At 39.7% G+C, this 21,108-nt stretch overlaps 1 protein-coding gene across 2 annotated transcripts in view; it reads left to right on the top strand.

The window, feature by feature from the left end:
- Positions 1–15,440, top strand: part of LOC106893757 (BRCA1-associated RING domain protein 1-like) — a 50,521-nt gene extending 35,081 nt beyond the window's left edge. The window contains exons 10-12 of one of the 2 annotated variants that reach the window (XM_014951957.1): positions 13,136–13,233; positions 13,948–14,150; positions 14,260–15,440. In XM_014951957.1, the coding sequence (XP_014807443.1) occupies positions 13,136–13,233; positions 13,948–14,150; positions 14,260–14,272 (314 nt within the window). In that variant the 3' untranslated portion in view covers positions 14,273–15,440. Of the gene's footprint in view, positions 1–13,135; positions 13,234–13,947 lie in introns of both variants that reach the window. The other variant, XM_014951956.1, reaches the window with a different exon arrangement.
- The last annotated feature ends 5,668 nt before the right edge of the window (positions 15,441–21,108 follow it).

Consider the following 21,108-nt stretch of genomic DNA (forward strand, 5'->3'; position numbering starts at 1 on the left):
GCATGCAAGTAGGTTTGATGTCATCTTTCATGCAATCTGTAATTAGTTTTTTCTACACTCTGTGCTTTTTCTATACAGAGCTGTTCTTTGGACTTACACCCCAAATTCTGTTTTTTATTTATTCATTCTAATGTATTTCTTAGTATCTGCTTTCATTGTAGTTGTAAAACCCATCTTCTTCCCCTTGATCTTTACAGCTAAGTCCTTTTAGCTAATAAGTACACTACAAATGAGTTAATTATCTGTGGAAAACCGACAGACAAATTTCATTTCAGTTTTCTACTGTGTGACTAAACATCAGAATATAAGGATTCTTTAAATTTTCCAGTAACTAATGTTTTTGAAGGCACTGCTTAAAGCTTCAAAAGATGTGTAGTAATTTTTCAAATACGGCACATCATCGGACGCTTTAAACATGGGACTTTTTTTCACCAGTGTTCATTTGGTTCCCAGGTAGTCAATGGACTTGTTCTGTGCTTTTTTTTTTAAAGGGTCTGTTGATTTGGTGCCCCCTCAGAAATGTTTTCTGTAACACCTACGGTGGCTTCTGTTTCTGGCCTTATGAGCGTTTCCGAAGGAAAAACATTGTCCCCTCTCTGTGCTGTGATTCCTCCAAATAGGAGTAGCTTCTTGTTGAATATGTGACATGGAGAAATACTGTTTCTGCTTAAGCAAGCAGATGGATTTAATAACCTCCAGACACTTTGTTGATAAGCACAAGGGAGATGGTTTCCTCTTTGGAGGTAGGGTTGCAGCAGGAAACTCAGAAGGCCCAGAGGCGATGTTTGGGTTGTGTAATTGGAAGGGGTGTGTGCAGGTGCTCTGAAACAGGATCCTGAAGACTGAATAATATTTTTTTCTGCAGAGAACTGCTTCAAAGGTTCTTGGCTTCATTCAGTTCAGGAGGTCTGCTTACCTTCCATCATACGTGCTAGGGTGGTTTTCCTCTACTTCATTTTATCTTCTTGCTAATCAGATGCTTAGAAGGCTAATGTTGCCAGTAAAGGTATGTAGCTTTCTGTAGCTGAGATTTAATTAGTGAGACGTGAGTTTAAATCTTTGTGGAAGAATTTTAATATTTATAAGTGATTGGAAAAGATAAAATAAATAGAATAGTGTGGGGGTTATTCAGGGAGTATTTTCGTTGGGTTTTTTTTTTTTTGTTTGCAGCTAAGTTTTATTTTATGTTGTTAGTACTGATTAGTACAATCCTCGACTGCTAATGCTCCCAGCTTAGTAAGCAACATACTACTTAAAAGCGAGTGATTCTCCTCCCTAGTGGGAAATGTTAGTAATAACTCATGGGGTCTGATGCAGCTAAGTGCCTATAATTAACAACACCACTCCATCTGTTCCCACCAGTCTGTTATTAGTCTTCTTCAGAGTCATTACAAGTTAAAGATTGTTATAACAAATAATGGGACTCCTGCTGATGGAACATTTGTCTAGGAAAAAAAGAGGTCTTTGCTTTTCCATAATTTCTCTCTTTATTTATTGTGGCTTTTTTGACTAGTATTTGGATAAGTTTCCTTAAATGTTATGCAAGTAAACTTCCAAATGTATGTGCATATTCTGACTTAGTTCTGTCAAAGCCACCGGAAATAAATTGAAGGAATTGCTTATAGTTCAGTGTTCTAAAGTGTTCACTTGCAGTAAATTCATGTTCAAAAACTTTACTGAAAAATTTGAAAAAACAAAGCTTGATGTAGCACTTAATAAAATGCTGACTATGCATAAGTGAGCATTTGAATTTTTTTTTACTACCAGGTAAGCCGCATTTGACTGTTATTTCTAAAGTTGTATTTATAGCCTACACTTAATTACACCACTTTTTTCAAAAAACATTGCATGCTTGCAAAAAACAGTATTTCATTTGAGAGTATTCAATGAGTATTTCATTTCTTATGTTAACTCTTCAATTACAGCAGGCTTTCAAGCTGTGATTTTCTAATAAAGAGCAATTTTAATCTCTTGTATCTACACATGTGTCTATACATACAGATACAGCGTCCATTAGTATCAGTAGAGAGAGAATGTGGAATTTTCCAGCAGAGTTTGAGCTAAATGTAGGGCCTCTAAGCATTAGAGAGGCAAGATTTAAATATGTGTCTTCAGTTTTCGGGTTTCCTTTCGTCTTCAGGTAGAAGATTAGGATGAAAGGATGTTATCACTGCAAGATGGTATTATTAGATCTTCACAGAAGAAAAATTTCACCTTAACCAGTTGCAGTTCTTTATTTTCCATATATAACACACTGTCAGCAATATATCCACTTTCAAAGCAGCACAGAATTCAATTGAGACACTGTTGTCACTGTGCTCCTTGCCCTTGGCCATATCTTTCATTGGTTTCATTATTTTATTGCCCTCATTATTTCTGGGACAGTAATAGGGCACAAAGCATATCGTTATCCTTCTGCAAGCAGGCTGAGACAAAGATTCAAGCCTCACTGTGTTTTCTCTGTGCTTTTCGTAGAGCATAGAATAGTGTGATTAAACCCAAAAATCTTTAATAAGCTCTTCAGCTTGTTTTTTTCTTAAACTGATTGTCGTCTGTTAAAGGAGGGAATGAAAAATGATCTTGGAAACGTTAAGCATTGAAACAAGCTTGTGTCAGTCTTTGCAGCAAAGCGTCTGGCAGAATTCTAAGCATCTGATTGCTTATTCCTTCCTCTCTTTTGCTTACGTGGAGCAGCAGCAGCAATGATTCAGCTCTGATCATTTAAAGGAATGCAAAAAAACCCCCTGTTTTTCCTGTAAGGAAACTGGGAGTTGACTGGAACGGCTAGAGGATTGCACGACTGACGTTTCAAGGAGAAAAATGCTTTCTGAATTTCTTGGAACAATATGCCCATCCTCGTTTAGGCTATTAGACAAGGGACGTGCAAAGCTGTTTGAGCTGCTTGTTTCTCAAGTTTGGACTGTCTCTCTTCCATGCATAAACATCTTTTAGATAACAGGCTGATACTCAGCAAAGCCCTCCCTCCTTAAAACAGCTCAAAACTTTTGATCACTGGAGTTTCATGCTTGTTTTCCAGCTGGAGACTTGCTTCAACTGCCCCCCTCTACAAAAGGCAGCTCTGTGGGAGGTGGTAGAACTATCTAGAGGTAGTAGGACTACCTAAAGTGCATGCACATGTTCTTGTTGTATTGGGTGTACAGTGGAGGTGGTTCCCATCAACAGGGTCTGAACCTCTGAGCTCCCACAGTGTCTGCCCCTTCTGGAAGTGAGGAGTGAAACAGTTTTGCATCAAACTTGGCGCAAGTTTAGACTGAAGCTGCTGGGATTTGCAGAGGAGAAAATGATGGTGAAGATGTCTTCAATCTGGTGTTTGCCTTCGCAGAATGGGGAAGTGGGCTGGTTTGAAAAAAGGTCTAGAGGAAAAGGAAACCATGCTTGCACTGCTCTTTCTGTTCTGTGTTACCCAAATGTTCAGTTTATCATATTTAGAGATTCCTTTTGTTCCAATTCAGTTTTGGTTTGAAGGAAACCTTACACTAAGGAAGCCCATTCTGAGGCAAAGGATGGGGAATATCACTACTTCCATTTAAAAGCATGTAAGAGGATCTGGAGCAAGGATGAGCATTCCAGTGGAATTTATCCTGTGCTCTGCACCTTAGGAGTTGCTGCCTCCAGTCTAGAAAACATCTGTGGCAAATGCTGGTTTCCTAAAGGAGATAGGACACTTGGAGGTTTAAGTGAAGTAATGATTTTCATATTACATGCTGCATAAATAGAATAGTGTGGGGGTTATTCAGGGAGTATTTTCGTTGGGTTTTTTTTTTTTTGTTTGCAGCTAAGTTTTATTTTATGTTGTTAGTACTGATTAGTACAATCCTCGACTGCTAATGCTCCCAGCTTAGTAAGCAACATACTACTTAAAAGCGAGTGATTCTCCTCCCTAGTGGGAAATGTTAGTAATAACTCATGGGGTCTGATGCAGCTAAGTGCCTATAATTAACAACACCACTCCATCTGTTCCCACCAGTCTGTTATTAGTCTTCTTCAGAGTCATTACAAGTTAAAGATTGTTATAACAAATAATGGGACTCCTGCTGATGGAACATTTGTCTAGGAAAAAAAGAGGTCTTTGCTTTTCCATAATTTCTCTCTTTATTTATTGTGGCTTTTTTGACTAGTATTTGGATAAGTTTCCTTAAATGTTATGCAAGTAAACTTCCAAATGTATGTGCATATTCTGACTTAGTTCTGTCAAAGCCACCGGAAATAAATTGAAGGAATTGCTTATAGTTCAGTGTTCTAAAGTGTTCACTTGCAGTAAATTCATGTTCAAAAACTTTACTGAAAAATTTGAAAAAACAAAGCTTGATGTAGCACTTAATAAAATGCTGACTATGCATAAGTGAGCATTTGAATTTTTTTTTACTACCAGGTAAGCCGCATTTGACTGTTATTTCTAAAGTTGTATTTATAGCCTACACTTAATTACACCACTTTTTTCAAAAAACATTGCATGCTTGCAAAAAACAGTATTTCATTTGAGAGTATTCAATGAGTATTTCATTTCTTATGTTAACTCTTCAATTACAGCAGGCTTTCAAGCTGTGATTTTCTAATAAAGAGCAATTTTAATCTCTTGTATCTACACATGTGTCTATACATACAGATACAGCGTCCATTAGTATCAGTAGAGAGAGAATGTGGAATTTTCCAGCAGAGTTTGAGCTAAATGTAGGGCCTCTAAGCATTAGAGAGGCAAGATTTAAATATGTGTCTTCAGTTTTCGGGTTTCCTTTCGTCTTCAGGTAGAAGATTAGGATGAAAGGATGTTATCACTGCAAGATGGTATTATTAGATCTTCACAGAAGAAAAATTTCACCTTAACCAGTTGCAGTTCTTTATTTTCCATATATAACACACTGTCAGCAATATATCCACTTTCAAAGCAGCACAGAATTCAATTGAGACACTGTTGTCACTGTGCTCCTTGCCCTTGGCCATATCTTTCATTGGTTTCATTATTTTATTGCCCTCATTATTTCTGGGACAGTAATAGGGCACAAAGCATATCGTTATCCTTCTGCAAGCAGGCTGAGACAAAGATTCAAGCCTCACTGTGTTTTCTCTGTGCTTTTCGTAGAGCATAGAATAGTGTGATTAAACCCAAAAATCTTTAATAAGCTCTTCAGCTTGTTTTTTTCTTAAACTGATTGTCGTCTGTTAAAGGAGGGAATGAAAAATGATCTTGGAAACGTTAAGCATTGAAACAAGCTTGTGTCAGTCTTTGCAGCAAAGCGTCTGGCAGAATTCTAAGCATCTGATTGCTTATTCCTTCCTCTCTTTTGCTTACGTGGAGCAGCAGCAGCAATGATTCAGCTCTGATCATTTAAAGGAATGCAAAAAAACCCCCTGTTTTTCCTGTAAGGAAACTGGGAGTTGACTGGAACGGCTAGAGGATTGCACGACTGACGTTTCAAGGAGAAAAATGCTTTCTGAATTTCTTGGAACAATATGCCCATCCTCGTTTAGGCTATTAGACAAGGGACGTGCAAAGCTGTTTGAGCTGCTTGTTTCTCAAGTTTGGACTGTCTCTCTTCCATGCATAAACATCTTTTAGATAACAGGCTGATACTCAGCAAAGCCCTCCCTCCTTAAAACAGCTCAAAACTTTTGATCACTGGAGTTTCATGCTTGTTTTCCAGCTGGAGACTTGCTTCAACTGCCCCCCTCTACAAAAGGCAGCTCTGTGGGAGGTGGTAGAACTATCTAGAGGTAGTAGGACTACCTAAAGTGCATGCACATGTTCTTGTTGTATTGGGTGTACAGTGGAGGTGGTTCCCATCAACAGGGTCTGAACCTCTGAGCTCCCACAGTGTCTGCCCCTTCTGGAAGTGAGGAGTGAAACAGTTTTGCATCAAACTTGGCGCAAGTTTAGACTGAAGCTGCTGGGATTTGCAGAGGAGAAAATGATGGTGAAGATGTCTTCAATCTGGTGTTTGCCTTCGCAGAATGGGGAAGTGGGCTGGTTTGAAAAAAGGTCTAGAGGAAAAGGAAACCATGCTTGCACTGCTCTTTCTGTTCTGTGTTACCCAAATGTTCAGTTTATCATATTTAGAGATTCCTTTTGTTCCAATTCAGTTTTGGTTTGAAGGAAACCTTACACTAAGGAAGCCCATTCTGAGGCAAAGGATGGGGAATATCACTACTTCCATTTAAAAGCATGTAAGAGGATCTGGAGCAAGGATGAGCATTCCAGTGGAATTTATCCTGTGCTCTGCACCTTAGGAGTTGCTGCCTCCAGTCTAGAAAACATCTGTGGCAAATGCTGGTTTCCTAAAGGAGATAGGACACTTGGAGGTTTAAGTGAAGTAATGATTTTCATATTACATGCTGCTAACTTCTGGCAATTGATGCTTAAAGACTTTCTAAGCATCTGCTCCATCATACTTAATAAATATCACCTGGATTAACTTGTTAATTACCATTCTTAAGCAGATTCATTTTAGTCTCTGCAGCATCTTGTGTCATTTCCATGTGTTGGAGAAATAGACTGGTCTTGTTTCACGAAGTGAGATCTCTACTTTGCTCCATGAAAGTCTGTGATTCTAAAGTTACATTATAAGCATATAAGAGACAGTATAAAAATTCTTCTCTGTGCTGTAGCAAAGACCAGTGATGCTGTTGATGAAAGCAAATTGAAGCTAGCCATGCCAAATCCCCCTAAGGCTTTCTCTCAGCCCAGATTTCCTCCTTTTCTAGGAAAAATAATCTCATCAAGCTTTACTCAATCTGCATGTAAGTCTTTAAACCTAGTGCAGAGTAAGCTGAGGAAGTTTCAGTTGCAATCTCTACTAGATCTTGAACGTGTAGTATCTTATCTTCTTTGTTGCTGTCGTGTATTTCTAAATTACTTTTAGCTGTTCTAAGAGATTTGTGGGACTAACCCCTGCTCTTTGCTTTATTAATGCAAATCCAGCAAAACTCCAGTCAGGCTAATTGAGTTACTGAGAGCTACCCCTGGGTATCTGTGGTGATTACAACTTGTTCTTGGCAACCAGTTCTTTTTGTACTTCATCCTGTTTAAATTGGTTTTGCTGATGCAGTTAGTTTCATTATAAACCAATAAGACTTACATGAATAAGGATTATAGGGCTCTGATCTTAAATTTTGCAAATAATGATTTCTTTATTTCCAGTACTAATAGCTATGGTTGTATCAAAGGTCAATTAACGATGCCATTAGAGTGGGAACCCTTTTAACCTGCTTGCTCCTTATACACTGGAAGGAGAGAAGGCAGGGGCAGCTGTTCAGTGAAGTAATCAGGATCAGTATAAGTAGTGATGCTTTACTGATCTTGATAATGAGGGGAAAAAAATGAGCAGTATTCTCTTTGCCAAATGAGGTGGCATCAAGCTAAAATGCGGTTGTATTAAGCGAAAAATCTTTTTCTGCAGTATTTTCTAGGGACCTTAATGCAGGCTGGGTTTTTGCTAGAATTTGGTGCAAATGACCTTGTTTATATTTACAAATTGCAGGTGTGAAATCACCCATTTAAGAGGCTTTTAAACTTCTAATGTTCTGTGTTTCTAGGGAGGAACCTTGCATGACCCCCTCTGCTCATGTCATCTTGCCCCAGTGTGATCTTCTGCCAGGCAAGCTTTGAGCGTGTGCCCGCTTGAACTGGGCTTTGCAGAACAGCTCTGGTCCATGTGACATGGAAATATGCCAGTTGCCTTGGTACAAGTCTTACCCTTGTGGGGGTAACTGATCCAAGGACTGCTGTGATGGAACTAGAGGGCCAGTAAAGCGTAGTTGCAATAATCACCCTCTTCTCTTTAGGGAAGAGAACGTGTTGTGTGGCGATGAAGCCACAACATATAGTCCAGGAGGGATCAAAGGGGACTTCGGGGCTTTGGAACAGTTGGTAAGGGCATCTGGAGCACAGATTATTTTTTCCTCTCCTCTCAGTTGTGGGCAGTGACGCTGGAAGAAACAGACAAGTCTGTTTCTTTTTATACATTTCTAGAGATGTACATATACACCTCTATTAATACATGGCTCCGTGGTTGGTCTCACTGCCATAATTTTGGGTTTTTTGATAATGGCCTACATGGCACCACGCTTGCTGGTGTCAGATGCCATCCACCTTTCTCAAAGGGGGAAGAGGGTCTTGGTTCATGAGCTGGCAGGACTTGTTGACAGAACTTTAAACTAGGATTAAGGGGGAAAGGGACAATATCAGGCTTGGCTGTGACAAGCTGTGGGACAACAGGCAACAGTTAGAGGGATGGGGTGCTAGTGAGGACCTGCAGCCTGTTGCTCTGAAATGTGCTGGCTGCACTGCAGCACGCTTGAAGTCTTATGGAGATGAACCAGGGGCTCCTGAGATAATAGGAGCCAAGTGAAATACCCCAAAGGGATTAAAGGGTGTTCCTCTAAGAAGGTGGCACAGCTGACAGCCCAGCTGAAGTGCATCTACACCAATGCAGGCAGCGTGGGTGATGAACAGGAGGAGTTGGAAGCCATTGTGCTGCTAGTTGCCACTACTGAAACCTGCTGAGACAAATCCCATGACTGGAGTGCAGCTATCCATGGCTACAGGCAGTTCAGAAGGGACAGGGGAGACCTTATAGCAGCCTTCAGTACCTAAAGGGGGCCTACAGGAGAGCTGGGGACAAACCTCTTAGCTGGGCTTGTTGCGACAGGGCAAGGGGTAATGGCTTTAAACTGAAAGATAGTTTTAGTCTAGATTTAAACTAGGTGGTGAAACACTGGAGAGGTTTCCCAGAGAGGTGGTAGATACCCCATCCCTGGAAACTTTCAGATTGGGTGGGGTTTGAGCAACATGATCTACTTGAAAATATCCCTGCTCATTGTGGGGGAGGTTGGACTCGATGGCCTTCTAAGGTCCCTTCCAACTCAAACTATTCTATGTTAAATGACTAAACTTGATCAACCTCAAGCCTGGAAGGTCCACAGCTCTTAATGGCAATAGTATCATGGAATAAATTAAGATTGGCTGAGATCCTGAGTAAGTTAAGTGGTCTTTTGTTTTTTTTACAACAAAACAGAGCAGATTTTTAGTCAGGCTTGCCTGTAAAGAATGTACAAGCTGTAAATGTGGGAAGGAAAACAATGTAACCCTGATCTCTACCCCCTCTGATAATTACATGTGTCTTCTCAGAAACAAGTTTACTTTCGCCTCCATTTCCAGAAAGCTTTAAGGATGTCCTTGTCCTTTTGAGATTGTCAGTCCTGTTCTGATACTTCTTTTGCATAAATGATTAAGGTGACCATCTTGATTTCAGAAGGGAGATGGCATAGTATTGATGGTTGCCTGATCACTTTTTAATTAGGATAATAGGAGTTCTTTTTTTCAGCCCATTCATTTGGCCAGCGTTCTTCACATCAAGTGCTTGCTGGTGGGTTTTCAATACAATGCCCAAAAAATGAGAGTCTGGAATCTCAGGAGTTCTGGGAAGCAATTTAATATGGTTCCTGTTGGAAGTCAAAGGGCACTGTGCCTCTGACTTAAATGGGAGTGCTGTAAGGTCTGCAGAGCTACTGGAATTTTCCTTATAAAAATAATGGAGTGATATACGTTTGAATACAGTGTGGGATTTTATTTCCTTTTATATGTCCTCTTAATCAGGATGATGCTCAGTCTGATGTAGAGCTTATTAAAAGAGGGCTGTCGTGTTATCCAGCCACTTACACATTAGCGGCTTTAAAATTAATAATATTAAAGAAAAAGACCTGGGCTTTACTAAGTGGACTCAGCACTCATTTTTCACAGAAAATAAAATCCTTAGCTGTAAAAAAAAAATAATTAAAAAAAACTTGAAGTGTCTACAGTATGCTCTGATCTTCTGTTTGCATCCCTGCTCTTAAGTGTGACATGGAGGTTTTTAAGCACAAGGTGATGCTGTGGTGGTTGTACCATCTCTTTAGAAAAATGATAAAGCTTGAATGTGCCTGGTGCTTTCAGATGACACTGTAACACAAACAAAGCTGTTTTATACTGTCTTTGAGAACCTCACTCGGACTATTAGGACATACTGGTCTCTATTGCCTAAATTATTTTAGCTTCCTTCTTCTAGTTAGGAAAACTTGCCCTGTGGAAAGTTATTCTTTGACTTACAACCTTAGGGTTGTAAGCACCTTCCTCAAACGTTGGTTGCTACCTGCATCAGTTTTCTGAAAATATAGCTAAACCATGATTCTGATGACACATCACAGGTTCAGACTAGACATCAGGAAACATTTTTACGCTGAAAGGGTTATTAAGCATTGGAATGGGCTGCCCAGGGAAGTGGTTGAGGCACTATCCCTGGAAGTTTATAAAAGACGGGTTGACATAGTGCTCAGTAACATGGTTTAGTGATGGGTTGTTGTTTTTTTTTATCAGAGTTAGGTTGATGGCTGGACTAGATGGTCTTAAAGGTCCCTTCCAACCTAGACGATGCTATGATTATGTGATGTGCTGTTTGCCTCATTTCCTTGTGCCTAAGACTCTCCTTTCGCTGTTACCCTCTCTGTGTCCTCTTGTCTCTTTCCAAGCGATGCTCTTCCTATGGATTAGTTGTGCTGTTGATAGTGAGATTGCCATGAAGTGTGTCAAAGCCTGAAGCACCACCTTTTCTGAGCTTGAGGGTTCCAATGACTTCTTTCCTCTTTTGCTACTTGCACATAGACGAAGGGTTAGACGAGGCTGCTTGAAACGTCCCTGAGCACCATGGTTCCAAAAAACGCTTGTTCTTATCTATCAAATATGACAAGTCCTGCTTGATAAATATGACAAGTTCTGTTTCTGCATGAAAAATATGTTCAGGAGTTGAAAATTCATTACTTCTCAGTCATCAAAAAACATACAGAGTCTGTTGCTCCATGAGGTTTTGTGTATATAGGCTGAAAGGTGTTGCCTCAACGTATTTATTTTAAAGTGAAACACCTGGGAACCAAGAACTTACATTCATGCCTTTTTACTCTATCTGGAATACACAGCTTTTGTGCCACAAATCTGTTATGACACAGATCTGTTCTGATTCTAGCTGGTTGAGAAAAGTTAAAATTAATGAGAATGCTAATAATGCAGACACTGGCTAGGCTAATGGTCTATTTGCATATTTCCAGTTTTTCAAGGAAACGTGTTTATCTTGTGGTTCTTATAGTGAAAACAGGACACATGTAGGTGAGTGTCTCTTCTTGCTCTCGTAGAGGATCATCATTACAAGTTCCTCAGAGGACTTGGCAGTGTAAAATGGACATACCTATGCATGCAAAACAGACATAGTCTATTTTGTGTTTTCTGCTAAAACAAACATTCCACTAACATTAGTCATTTTCTTTTCCTTTTTTTTTTTTTCCTTTTTTCCCCCCAGAGAAGTAAGAGTGCAAAAGGACGTCATAGTCTTTTGTATTCATTCAGTCTTTTATTACTTTCATGTCACATTTCCTACATTTACTGATGTTGGCACTGGATGCTCAATTTGTGATGTACTTATTGTATAAAAACCTCAGTTTTGTGGTGGAAGTCCTTGAAATTGAGCGTTTGATGGTAGATTGAAATAAAGCACAGTTCTGTTCTTGAGACTAGATTTTAAGGAAAACTAGGGTTTTCCTTTATTGTAAGTGGCCCCCATTAACATCTGTGTTTTCTTGGAAGGAAAGAATAGCCATGTGAGTTAGGCAAATTGACACAGGAAGTCTTACTGCATTGTGATGATAAAAATGAAGCAACTTTTAGATTCACTTTTCAGTCATGAGCGCTTTGAAAATAAGTTATCGGTATATCCATTGCTGTTATTGATAATCAATATAAAGGTTTCTTTTTCAGAAGATGCACAGCTAGGTTGCCATTCTAGTTTTGTACAAGTTCACGTTAATTTTCATTGAAGGAATGAACAAATGCAAATCATCAACCTGGTACTTGCACGTGGAGGGAGATACGTGTTGACATAGTATTCAGCCAGTCCTAGTTTTCTGTATAGGTTGATCTTTTTTGATGTAAGTATATTGGAAGACTTCTAGTAACTAAAATAAGAATTCCCCTTGCATTTTGTGATGGCAAACAGCTGGCTTTCAAGATCTGCTGAAATTAGACATTCCTGTCTGTTGACTGCCCCGATACCCTAGTTCCTTTGTCAGTGATACTTCACAAGATTATGTTCTTGTGCTTTCTTCTTTTTTAGGATCACACCCTCCCTGTCATTTTACTTCTGGTTTTGGTTAGCATGATGTTTGGGTTTCGGTTTGTTTTTTGTTTTCGGGGTTTTTTTTGATACTATTGGTTTCATAGATTGTAGAAGTAAGAGTCAGAAAGACACTGCAAGGAGTCAGGTACTACTTTAAAAGTTACAACCTTGACAGCATTCTAAACTCTCGGAACAGTTTTCAAAATCACCTTTGCAAAATTTCTTTCTTGGGTAATTTTTATTAATGAGTACAACGTATGTGCGGGCAAAATGTTCCATCCTTGAATGGGTGACCACAGCAATTTCTCTTTCCAAGTGAGGCCAGGTAGTATGTTTAAGTGATGTTAGCCATACATTAGCATCAGCGCATTCTGTATTGGGGAAAAAAATAACTAGCCTTAAAACAAGATAAAACCACCTTGACTCTAAAGGACGGTCTCATTATGTAGCAGTGGTAACAAAAATGAATGCCACTGTTAAACCCTAGCATAAATCTCCAGTTTGTGCTGATCTTGGAGACCTTGAAATCCTATCCCATTTGTTATTTGAGGCCATAGCTGTTCAGAATCAGCTTTGTGCTTGCTTTGTAATTGCTCTTTATCAGGCAATTGCTTCCATTTCGTAACTGCAGAGTTGGTTCTACACGCTGGGTTTAAGCTTCCAAATGATCAGCAATTTGACATTTGACATTAAGTGGTTCACCTTTAGTGGGTAAGAGGAAAACCTACTAATTCCTGGTGTTTACAGCACTGATAGTGTGATACTGCTTCCCTCTGTCTAACTTGCATCTTCAACCACTGCTGTAAATTTTTTTCAAGTTTAAAAGCAACCTTCTAAAGCACACGAGCTTTGATGCTATGTTTTGCACTGTGGGTAATCCTTTTATTTTAGTGCAACTCTTTGGTCCCTAAAATGACATGCAAGCCTCTGTTAAAACATGGGATCTCTAATCTTTGCCTTCCTTATTGTGATTTTTGTAGGGGTACAAGCCTGTCTGCAAAGTACAGTACGAGAACAAGAAGAGAAGTATGAAATCCAAGGTGGCCCACAAAGAGGCCGGCTCAACAGAGAACAGCTGGTGGGTTTTATTGCTTGAGACAGATTATCTTAATGACCTTTTGGTTCATACATTTTTGCCCTTTGCCACATGTGCAGGTGCAGTGGATGTAAAATTTTAATGCGGTCTTGTACAGAAATTGGATTATGCGCAAGGTGATCGAAAGAACTGGGAACACCCATAAAGCTGTCATCTTTCTCTATTAGTGGATAAGTTGCTTTAACCTTGTCAGAAGGCGTGCTGAACTAAATTCATGGAAGAAGTTGTATGGGACAGCAGGTGATGCTGGTTTGGTCTTCTCTGCTCAGCTTTAGAACCTTGTTGAAATTGCACGAAAGTTGAAAGAAAAATGATTTTATTACTGCTTGTTTCCATATAGAGGCACTTTTATATTTAACTGGGTTAATTTCTGGTTGCTTTCTGGGCTACGCTGGAGAAGTTCATTAAATGTATTGTAGCAGTAGCTGTAAATATTCCTAGCTCGTAGTTAAACCGTGTTGTGTTGGAAAATATTTAAATATAAGCAAGAATTTACCGCGTAAGCAACTTTTCTTGGTTGCACGCTTATACTGAGGACCTTAAATGTTAAATTACTGTTCTAGCTTCCAGTGTTGGTTACTTCAAATTGTATTTTTTTGTAGGCACAAATTCTTCCTTTCCACTTTTTTTTTCCCCTGTGTGTTCAGTTGCAAAGTCCTGTATTTATACTTTTTTTTTTTTCCCCCTTCTACTTAGCTGCCAAAGTTGTTTGACGGATGCTACTTCTATTTTTTGGGATCTTTCAATCACCACCAGAAGAGTGATCTTGTAGAGTTGGTGAAAGCAGCAGGAGGACAAATTCTGGTTAGGCAGCCCAAACCAGACAGTGATGTGACGCAGACGGTCAACACGGTGGCTTACCACGCGGAATCCGCTTCTGACCAAAGGTTTTGCACTCAGTATGTAATCTATGATGGGTCTTCTAAATTCAAGCCAGAGAAAATTCGGCAGGGCAAAGTCTGGATGGCCCCCTCCAGCTGGCTTGTAGACTGTGCCATGTCTTTTCAGCTCCTGCCTGTAAAATGAACATCGGCGTCTCAAGAGCAAGGTTTTAAAACGTGGTGAATCTTGAGCAGTTGGAACACTCTGGTCTGAAGATATGATTTATGTTTTGCACTTAGGAATGCAGGAGAGCTTTGACCATTTAAATGAGGTACTAAGATCACTGATAGGCTGGACTAAATGAACTTATAATGGAGGAGAGAGATAAATATACTGCATTGAAAAATGTGCCTTAGGTTATTTAGTGTGCTTTATTTTTTGCGTTTAACTTAACTGTAATAATCACTGACATTTTGTAACTAAAATTTTGCAAAACAAAACCTTTTGCATTCTTGATGTAAACCAGCCCTTTCTGGGGGATAGAGCGTGACCCCATTTCTTTTGTGTTTAATATCCATTGACAAGGATCTATTATATGTGTCAAGATTTCCCAGCCAAGCCAGAATTTGTATTTTTTTAAAAAAAGGACTCTCTGGATTTGAACAGAGTCATTTGCCTCTATAGACATCTCTTCTGTCAGATAACGTGGTGTTTCTTATAACTTTTTACAACTGAATTTTGCAGGAAATTCTTGGCATGGGATAAGCCTTGTAGAAATCAGAATAGAACTGATGGCAGCCTGAATTCATTTGAGAGTAGTCAATTTTGAAAACGCTATCTTTAAAAATCTCGGTCTAAAATGAATTATTTGTAGCAAGAGTAATGCTTTATTCACTTCTGTCTTTTCATGCTTGTAAACATGTAACTCGAATTTGATTCTATTTTCTGAAGGTTTTTAAGCATCAGGATCCGTATTAAATTATAATAATATTTCTGTAAGTATGGGTGATTGCTATCATGGTTACTTCAACAAAAAAAATAATTTAATGATCTCAAAAGAATTATGCCTCACTTTGCACAAATGTACTTAAACTTAGCTGGCTACATTGGAGCTATATCTGATTCTTTCAAATTTGTTACAATATTTCTTATAACTAATCATAAGTTATTGTCAGAATCTTACTTCCTCACTCTGTGTTCTCACGTAATGTGTTGCATCTTTTCTGTTGCCTTAGTTTGTGAATTCCTAATTTTAAAATGGTGTCTCATAATAATATACAATGAGAATGAAGGTTGTGGGATAAAACAAAGTGTCCTTGTGTTTGCTTTTATATTGGTTGTAATAATTAAACTTTTGGTGCCGGTAAGTTTGGAGTATCTTATTGCATGAGCTTAGCTACAGAATGTGTGTGTAGATATGTATATGTATTTTTCTTTCCATACGTATCTCAACAGTAAATGGAAATGTTAAGTACTTTTTTGTGAACTTGATAGAGCTGTGAAGACAGCATAACCATCTGTGAGAGCAGCTCTGCACTGCAAGAGAGTCATTTTCTGTAACCATTGCCACTGGAGATCTTACGCCAATTTTCAGCACGCTCTATGGAACTCTACAGCTAGAACTATACACTTCAGGTATGTAACAGGTATAGTTTCCAATGGCATCTACTAGACTTCAGTAGCTGGAGTATCTTGATCTATCACTTCAGCTAGACTGAATCATTGCTCTTCACTAAATGCACTTCCCAAGTAGTTGCACGTCTGTGTGAGCGAGCAAAAATGCAAGGCTCATTAATAAATGGAACAATCCATGGGATGAATGTCTTTGGGGTTTTTGTGCAGATAAACGCTAGCAGCAAATAAGGTACTGAGTCAATACTGTGTGGACTTGGTCATTTATTTTAACAATTGTAGCACATTTTCACTTGGCATTTCATAGCACATCAATATACCTAATGCGGTATTCTTTGCAGAAGTAGCAGTGAATCTCTGCAAAATTCTTAAGAATGGAGCTTTTTTTGCTGTGTACCAGGAAGAAATTTGGCCCATCAGTAATCAGTTCTCTGTCCCAGAGGCAGCAGATACACAGATTTTTTTTATATTTTTTTTTTCAAGCTTAGCAGCTTGAAAGAAACTCTGTTAGAAAATTGTCACCAATTTCTTAATTATTTTTTTTTAAGCTACGCCCTGAACTCTTCCTAAGGTCTTGTTCCTTTGATTCAAAGTCATGTTTTTAAAGCAGAGTTACTATCAAATTGCATTAAGAATCCCTCCATATCACACTGAAGTGTACTCAAGACTAAATCTGTCCCATCTCCTTCAGGTCTCCAGGATTTCAGAGTCTGGGTGTGATCAGCTTCTGCAGACTTGGGCACTTCAAGAGCCTCGCGACGCTGCAGTAAGAAGGCTTTGATGCCAGAATGGCAGTGGGTGTCCAACACTAACTGAAGCAGTAGGTAAGTACCCAAAAGCTAGAGGTCAGTGACACACAGACCCTGCTTAATTCACTCTTGCTAATCGTTAAAAGCAGGGGGATAGCACTTGATAAAAAGCAGCTTAAAACCAGCCTTGTAGTAAGGATAAATCAAGTCTCTTAATCCATTGGATGGATTTTGGCTCATGAAAGCAAGGTTATAGTGTCATGAGGCCTGTGGGAAAGGGTGTGTAGGGATCGTTTCTCACTGTCTCCTCTAGTCCAGAAACGGGTGCGTTAGAGGAGGCTGGAAATAGAAGAGGTATTTCATGCAGTGTGAGCAGACCTGTGGCACTGACAGCCACGGCCAGTTTTGGGGGCTGTATATTTTGGCATAGTGTGAAGCAGGGAGTAGTTGAGTTCATCAAAGAAAATCTTTTAAAGATTAGTAAAGAACCTTAGCTATAACATTAATTTATATTAGTTTTCTTTTGCTAAAACGCATATACTTCCAGGTAAGAGTCCAAGACATACCATCTGTATTATAGATGTTTTTATTATTCTTGTATTTAAACCTCAGAAATGCTGTGAATCTCAGAAAGGCTAATGATTGTCATGAAACTTCCCTTAAAATCTCTGTTTATCTCGTTATGAATTGGTTAATGTGGGACACCTGGTAACACTTTCAGTAGCAATGTCTGGAGTTCAGGCTGAGGTCTAAGGGAGAATATATGAAGCCTGGCCAGTTTTTTGCTTAGTTTGTTTTATGTGGGGTTTAGGGTTTGGTTTTTTTGTGAGTGTGTTTTATTGAAGTGAAAGATACTCAAGAGTATGGAGGTTGCTTCCTTGCATCACTGTCCTGCGTGGGTCCTGGGGAATACAGTCATAGAATAGGTCATATTTTTGGCTGTTTCTACCTCTATTTGGTTACTTGTTTTTAAACATCTCAGGCTTTTCTTATCCCTAAAATACCAGGAGTTCTTTTTGGACTTTTTTCCTCTGGCTATAAACTAAAACCTGTCCTCTGTTGCTGAACATTGAGGATTCATTTGTTATTTTGAGATACTCAGAATTCACTTTTGGAGGTGGAAGAAGTGGCCCAAAAAGAGAGCTTATCAGAGCGACTCAGGAGAGCTAGACATTACATTATTTCTGCAAGTGTTTTAAGGAAACAACAGGCAAATGAGTTATACCAAACAGTGGGGAGTACTTGTGGTCTCGAAGTAGAATTGACCTGTCTGGGAGGTGCTCAGGGTTTCAGAGTCCTCTTAGAATCATAGAATGGTTAGGGTTGGAAGGGACCTCAAAGATCATCTAGTTCCAAAAAGATCCTCAAAGATCATCTAGTTCTCTTCCTAATGAATAACCAGTGTGGGAGGGTCCCAAAGCCTTGCATCTCTAGTAACAAAGATGTCAGCAAGTCCTTGACCCAGCTGGCTTCTACGCAGCCTTTGTTAGGTTTGAAATAAAGCCCCTGTCTTCTGCTCTTATCATAAGTGTCTGAGCTGGGCTTGGACCTGACTAACTGTGAGTTATCTGTGATCAGCCTGGGCAAGGCTCACAGAAGGAGCAAGAGGGATTGAAGAGAAATAATTCAAGGAAAGGGAATCATAGAATGGTTCAGGTTGGAAGAAACCTTAAAGATCATCTGGTTCCATCCCCCCTGCCCTGGGCAGGGACACCTCCCACCAGACCAGGTTGCTCCAAGCCCCATCCAGCCTGGCCTTGAACCCCTCCAGGGATGGGACATCCACAGTTTCTCTGGGCAACCTGTTCCAGTGTCTCACCACCCTCACAGCAAAGAATTTCTTCCTGATATCTAATCTCAATCTCCCCTCTTCCAATTTAAAACCGTTCCCCCTTGTCCTGTCAGTGCACTCCCTATAATAGGAGCCAAGTGAAATACCCCAAAGGGATTAAAGGGTGTTCCTCTAAGAAGGTGGCACAGCTGACAGCCCAGCTGAAGTGCATCTACACCAATGCAGGCAGCGTGGGTGATGAACAGGAGGAGTTGGAAGCCATTGTGCTGCTAGTTGCCACTACTGAAACCTGCTGAGACAAATCCCATGACTGGAGTGCAGCTATCCATGGCTACAGGCAGTTCAGAAGGGACAGGGGAGACCTTATAGCAGCCTTCAGTACCTAAAGGGGGCCTACAGGAGAGCTGGGGACAAACCTCTTAGCTGGGCTTGTTGCGACAGGGCAAGGGGTAATGGCTTTAAACTGAAAGATAGTTTTAGTCTAGATTTAAACTAGGTGGTGAAACACTGGAGAGGTTTCCCAGAGAGGTGGTAGATACCCCATCCCTGGAAACTTTCAGATTGGGTGGGGTTTGAGCAACATGATCTACTTGAAAATATCCCTGCTCATTGTGGGGGAGGTTGGACTCGATGGCCTTCTAAGGTCCCTTCCAACTCAAACTATTCTATGTTAAATGACTAAACTTGATCAACCTCAAGCCTGGAAGGTCCACAGCTCTTAATGGCAATAGTATCATGGAATAAATTAAGATTGGCTGAGATCCTGAGTAAGTTAAGTGGTCTTTTGTTTTTTTTACAACAAAACAGAGCAGATTTTTAGTCAGGCTTGCCTGTAAAGAATGTACAAGCTGTAAATGTGGGAAGGAAAACAATGTAACCCTGATCTCTACCCCCTCTGATAATTACATGTGTCTTCTCAGAAACAAGTTTACTTTCGCCTCCATTTCCAGAAAGCTTTAAGGATGTCCTTGTCCTTTTGAGATTGTCAGTCCTGTTCTGATACTTCTTTTGCATAAATGATTAAGGTGACCATCTTGATTTCAGAAGGGAGATGGCATAGTATTGATGGTTGCCTGATCACTTTTTAATTAGGATAATAGGAGTTCTTTTTTTCAGCCCATTCATTTGGCCAGCGTTCTTCACATCAAGTGCTTGCTGGTGGGTTTTCAATACAATGCCCAAAAAATGAGAGTCTGGAATCTCAGGAGTTCTGGGAAGCAATTTAATATGGTTCCTGTTGGAAGTCAAAGGGCACTGTGCCTCTGACTTAAATGGGAGTGCTGTAAGGTCTGCAGAGCTACTGGAATTTTCCTTATAAAAATAATGGAGTGATATACGTTTGAATACAGTGTGGGATTTTATTTCCTTTTATATGTCCTCTTAATCAGGATGATGCTCAGTCTGATGTAGAGCTTATTAAAAGAGGGCTGTCGTGTTATCCAGCCACTTATACATTAGCGGCTTTAAAATTAATAATATTAAAGAAAAAGACCTGGGCTTTACTAAGTGGACTCAGCACTCATTTTTCACAGAAAATAAAATCCTTAGCTGTAAAAAAAAAATAATTAAAAAAAACTTGAAGTGTCTACAGTATGCTCTGATCTTCTGTTTGCATCCCTGCTCTTAAGTGTGACATGGAGGTTTTTAAGCACAAGGTGATGCTGTGGTGGTTGTACCATCTCTTTAGAAAAATGATAAAGCTTGAATGTGCCTGGTGCTTTCAGATGACACTGTAACACAAACAAAGCTGTTTTATACTGTCTTTGAGAACCTCACTCGGACTATTAGGACATACTGGTCTCTATTGCCTAAATTATTTTAGCTTCCTTCTTCTAGTTAGGAAAACTTGCCCTGTGGAAAGTTATTCTTTGACTTACAACCTTAGGGTTGTAAGCACCTTCCTCAAACGTTGGTTGCTACCTGCATCAGTTTTCTGAAAATATAGCTAAACCATGATTCTGATGACACATCACAGGTTCAGACTAGACATCAGGAAACATTTTTACGCTGAAAGGGTTATTAAGCATTGGAATGGGCTGCCCAGGGAAGTGGTTGAGGCACTATCCCTGGAAGTTTATAAAAGACGGGTTGACATAGTGCTCAGTAACATGGTTTAGTGATGGGTTGTTGTTTTTTTTTATCAGAGTTAGGTTGATGGCTGGACTAGATGGTCTTAAAGGTCCCTTCCAACCTAGACGATGCTATGATTGTGAGATGTGCTGTTTGCCTCATTTCCTTGTGCCTAAGACTCTCCTTTCGCTGTTACCCTCTCTGTGTCCTCTTGTCTCTTTCCAAGCGATGCTCTTCCTATGGATTAGTTGTGCTGTTGATAGTGAGATTGCCATGAAGTGTGTCAAAGCCTGAAGCACCACCTTTTCTGAGCTTGAGGGTTCCAATGACTTCTTTCCTCTTTTGCTACTTGCACATAGACGAAGGGTTAGACGAGGCTGCTTGAAACGTCCCTGAGCACCATGGTTCCAAAAAACGCTTGTTCTTATCTATCAAATATGACAAGTCCTGCTTGATAAATATGACAAGTTCTGTTTCTGCATGAAAAATATGTTCAGGAGTTGAAAATTCATTACTTCTCAGTCATCAAAAAACATACAGAGTCTGTTGCTCCATGAGGTTTTGTGTATATAGGCTGAAAGGTGTTGCCTCAACGTATTTATTTTAAAGTGAAACACCTGGGAACCAAGAACTTACATTCATGCCTTTTTACTCTATCTGGAATACACAGCTTTTGTGCCACAAATCTGTTATGACACAGATCTGTTCTGATTCTAGCTGGTTGAGAAAAGTTAAAATTAATGAGAATGCTAATAATGCAGACACTGGCTAGGCTAATGGTCTATTTGCATA

Source organism: Calidris pugnax, unplaced genomic scaffold (genome assembly GCF_001431845.1).
Source record: "Calidris pugnax isolate Ruff unplaced genomic scaffold, ASM143184v1 scaffold179, whole genome shotgun sequence".
In the NCBI taxonomy this organism is placed as follows: Eukaryota; Metazoa; Chordata; class Aves; order Charadriiformes; family Scolopacidae; genus Calidris; species Calidris pugnax.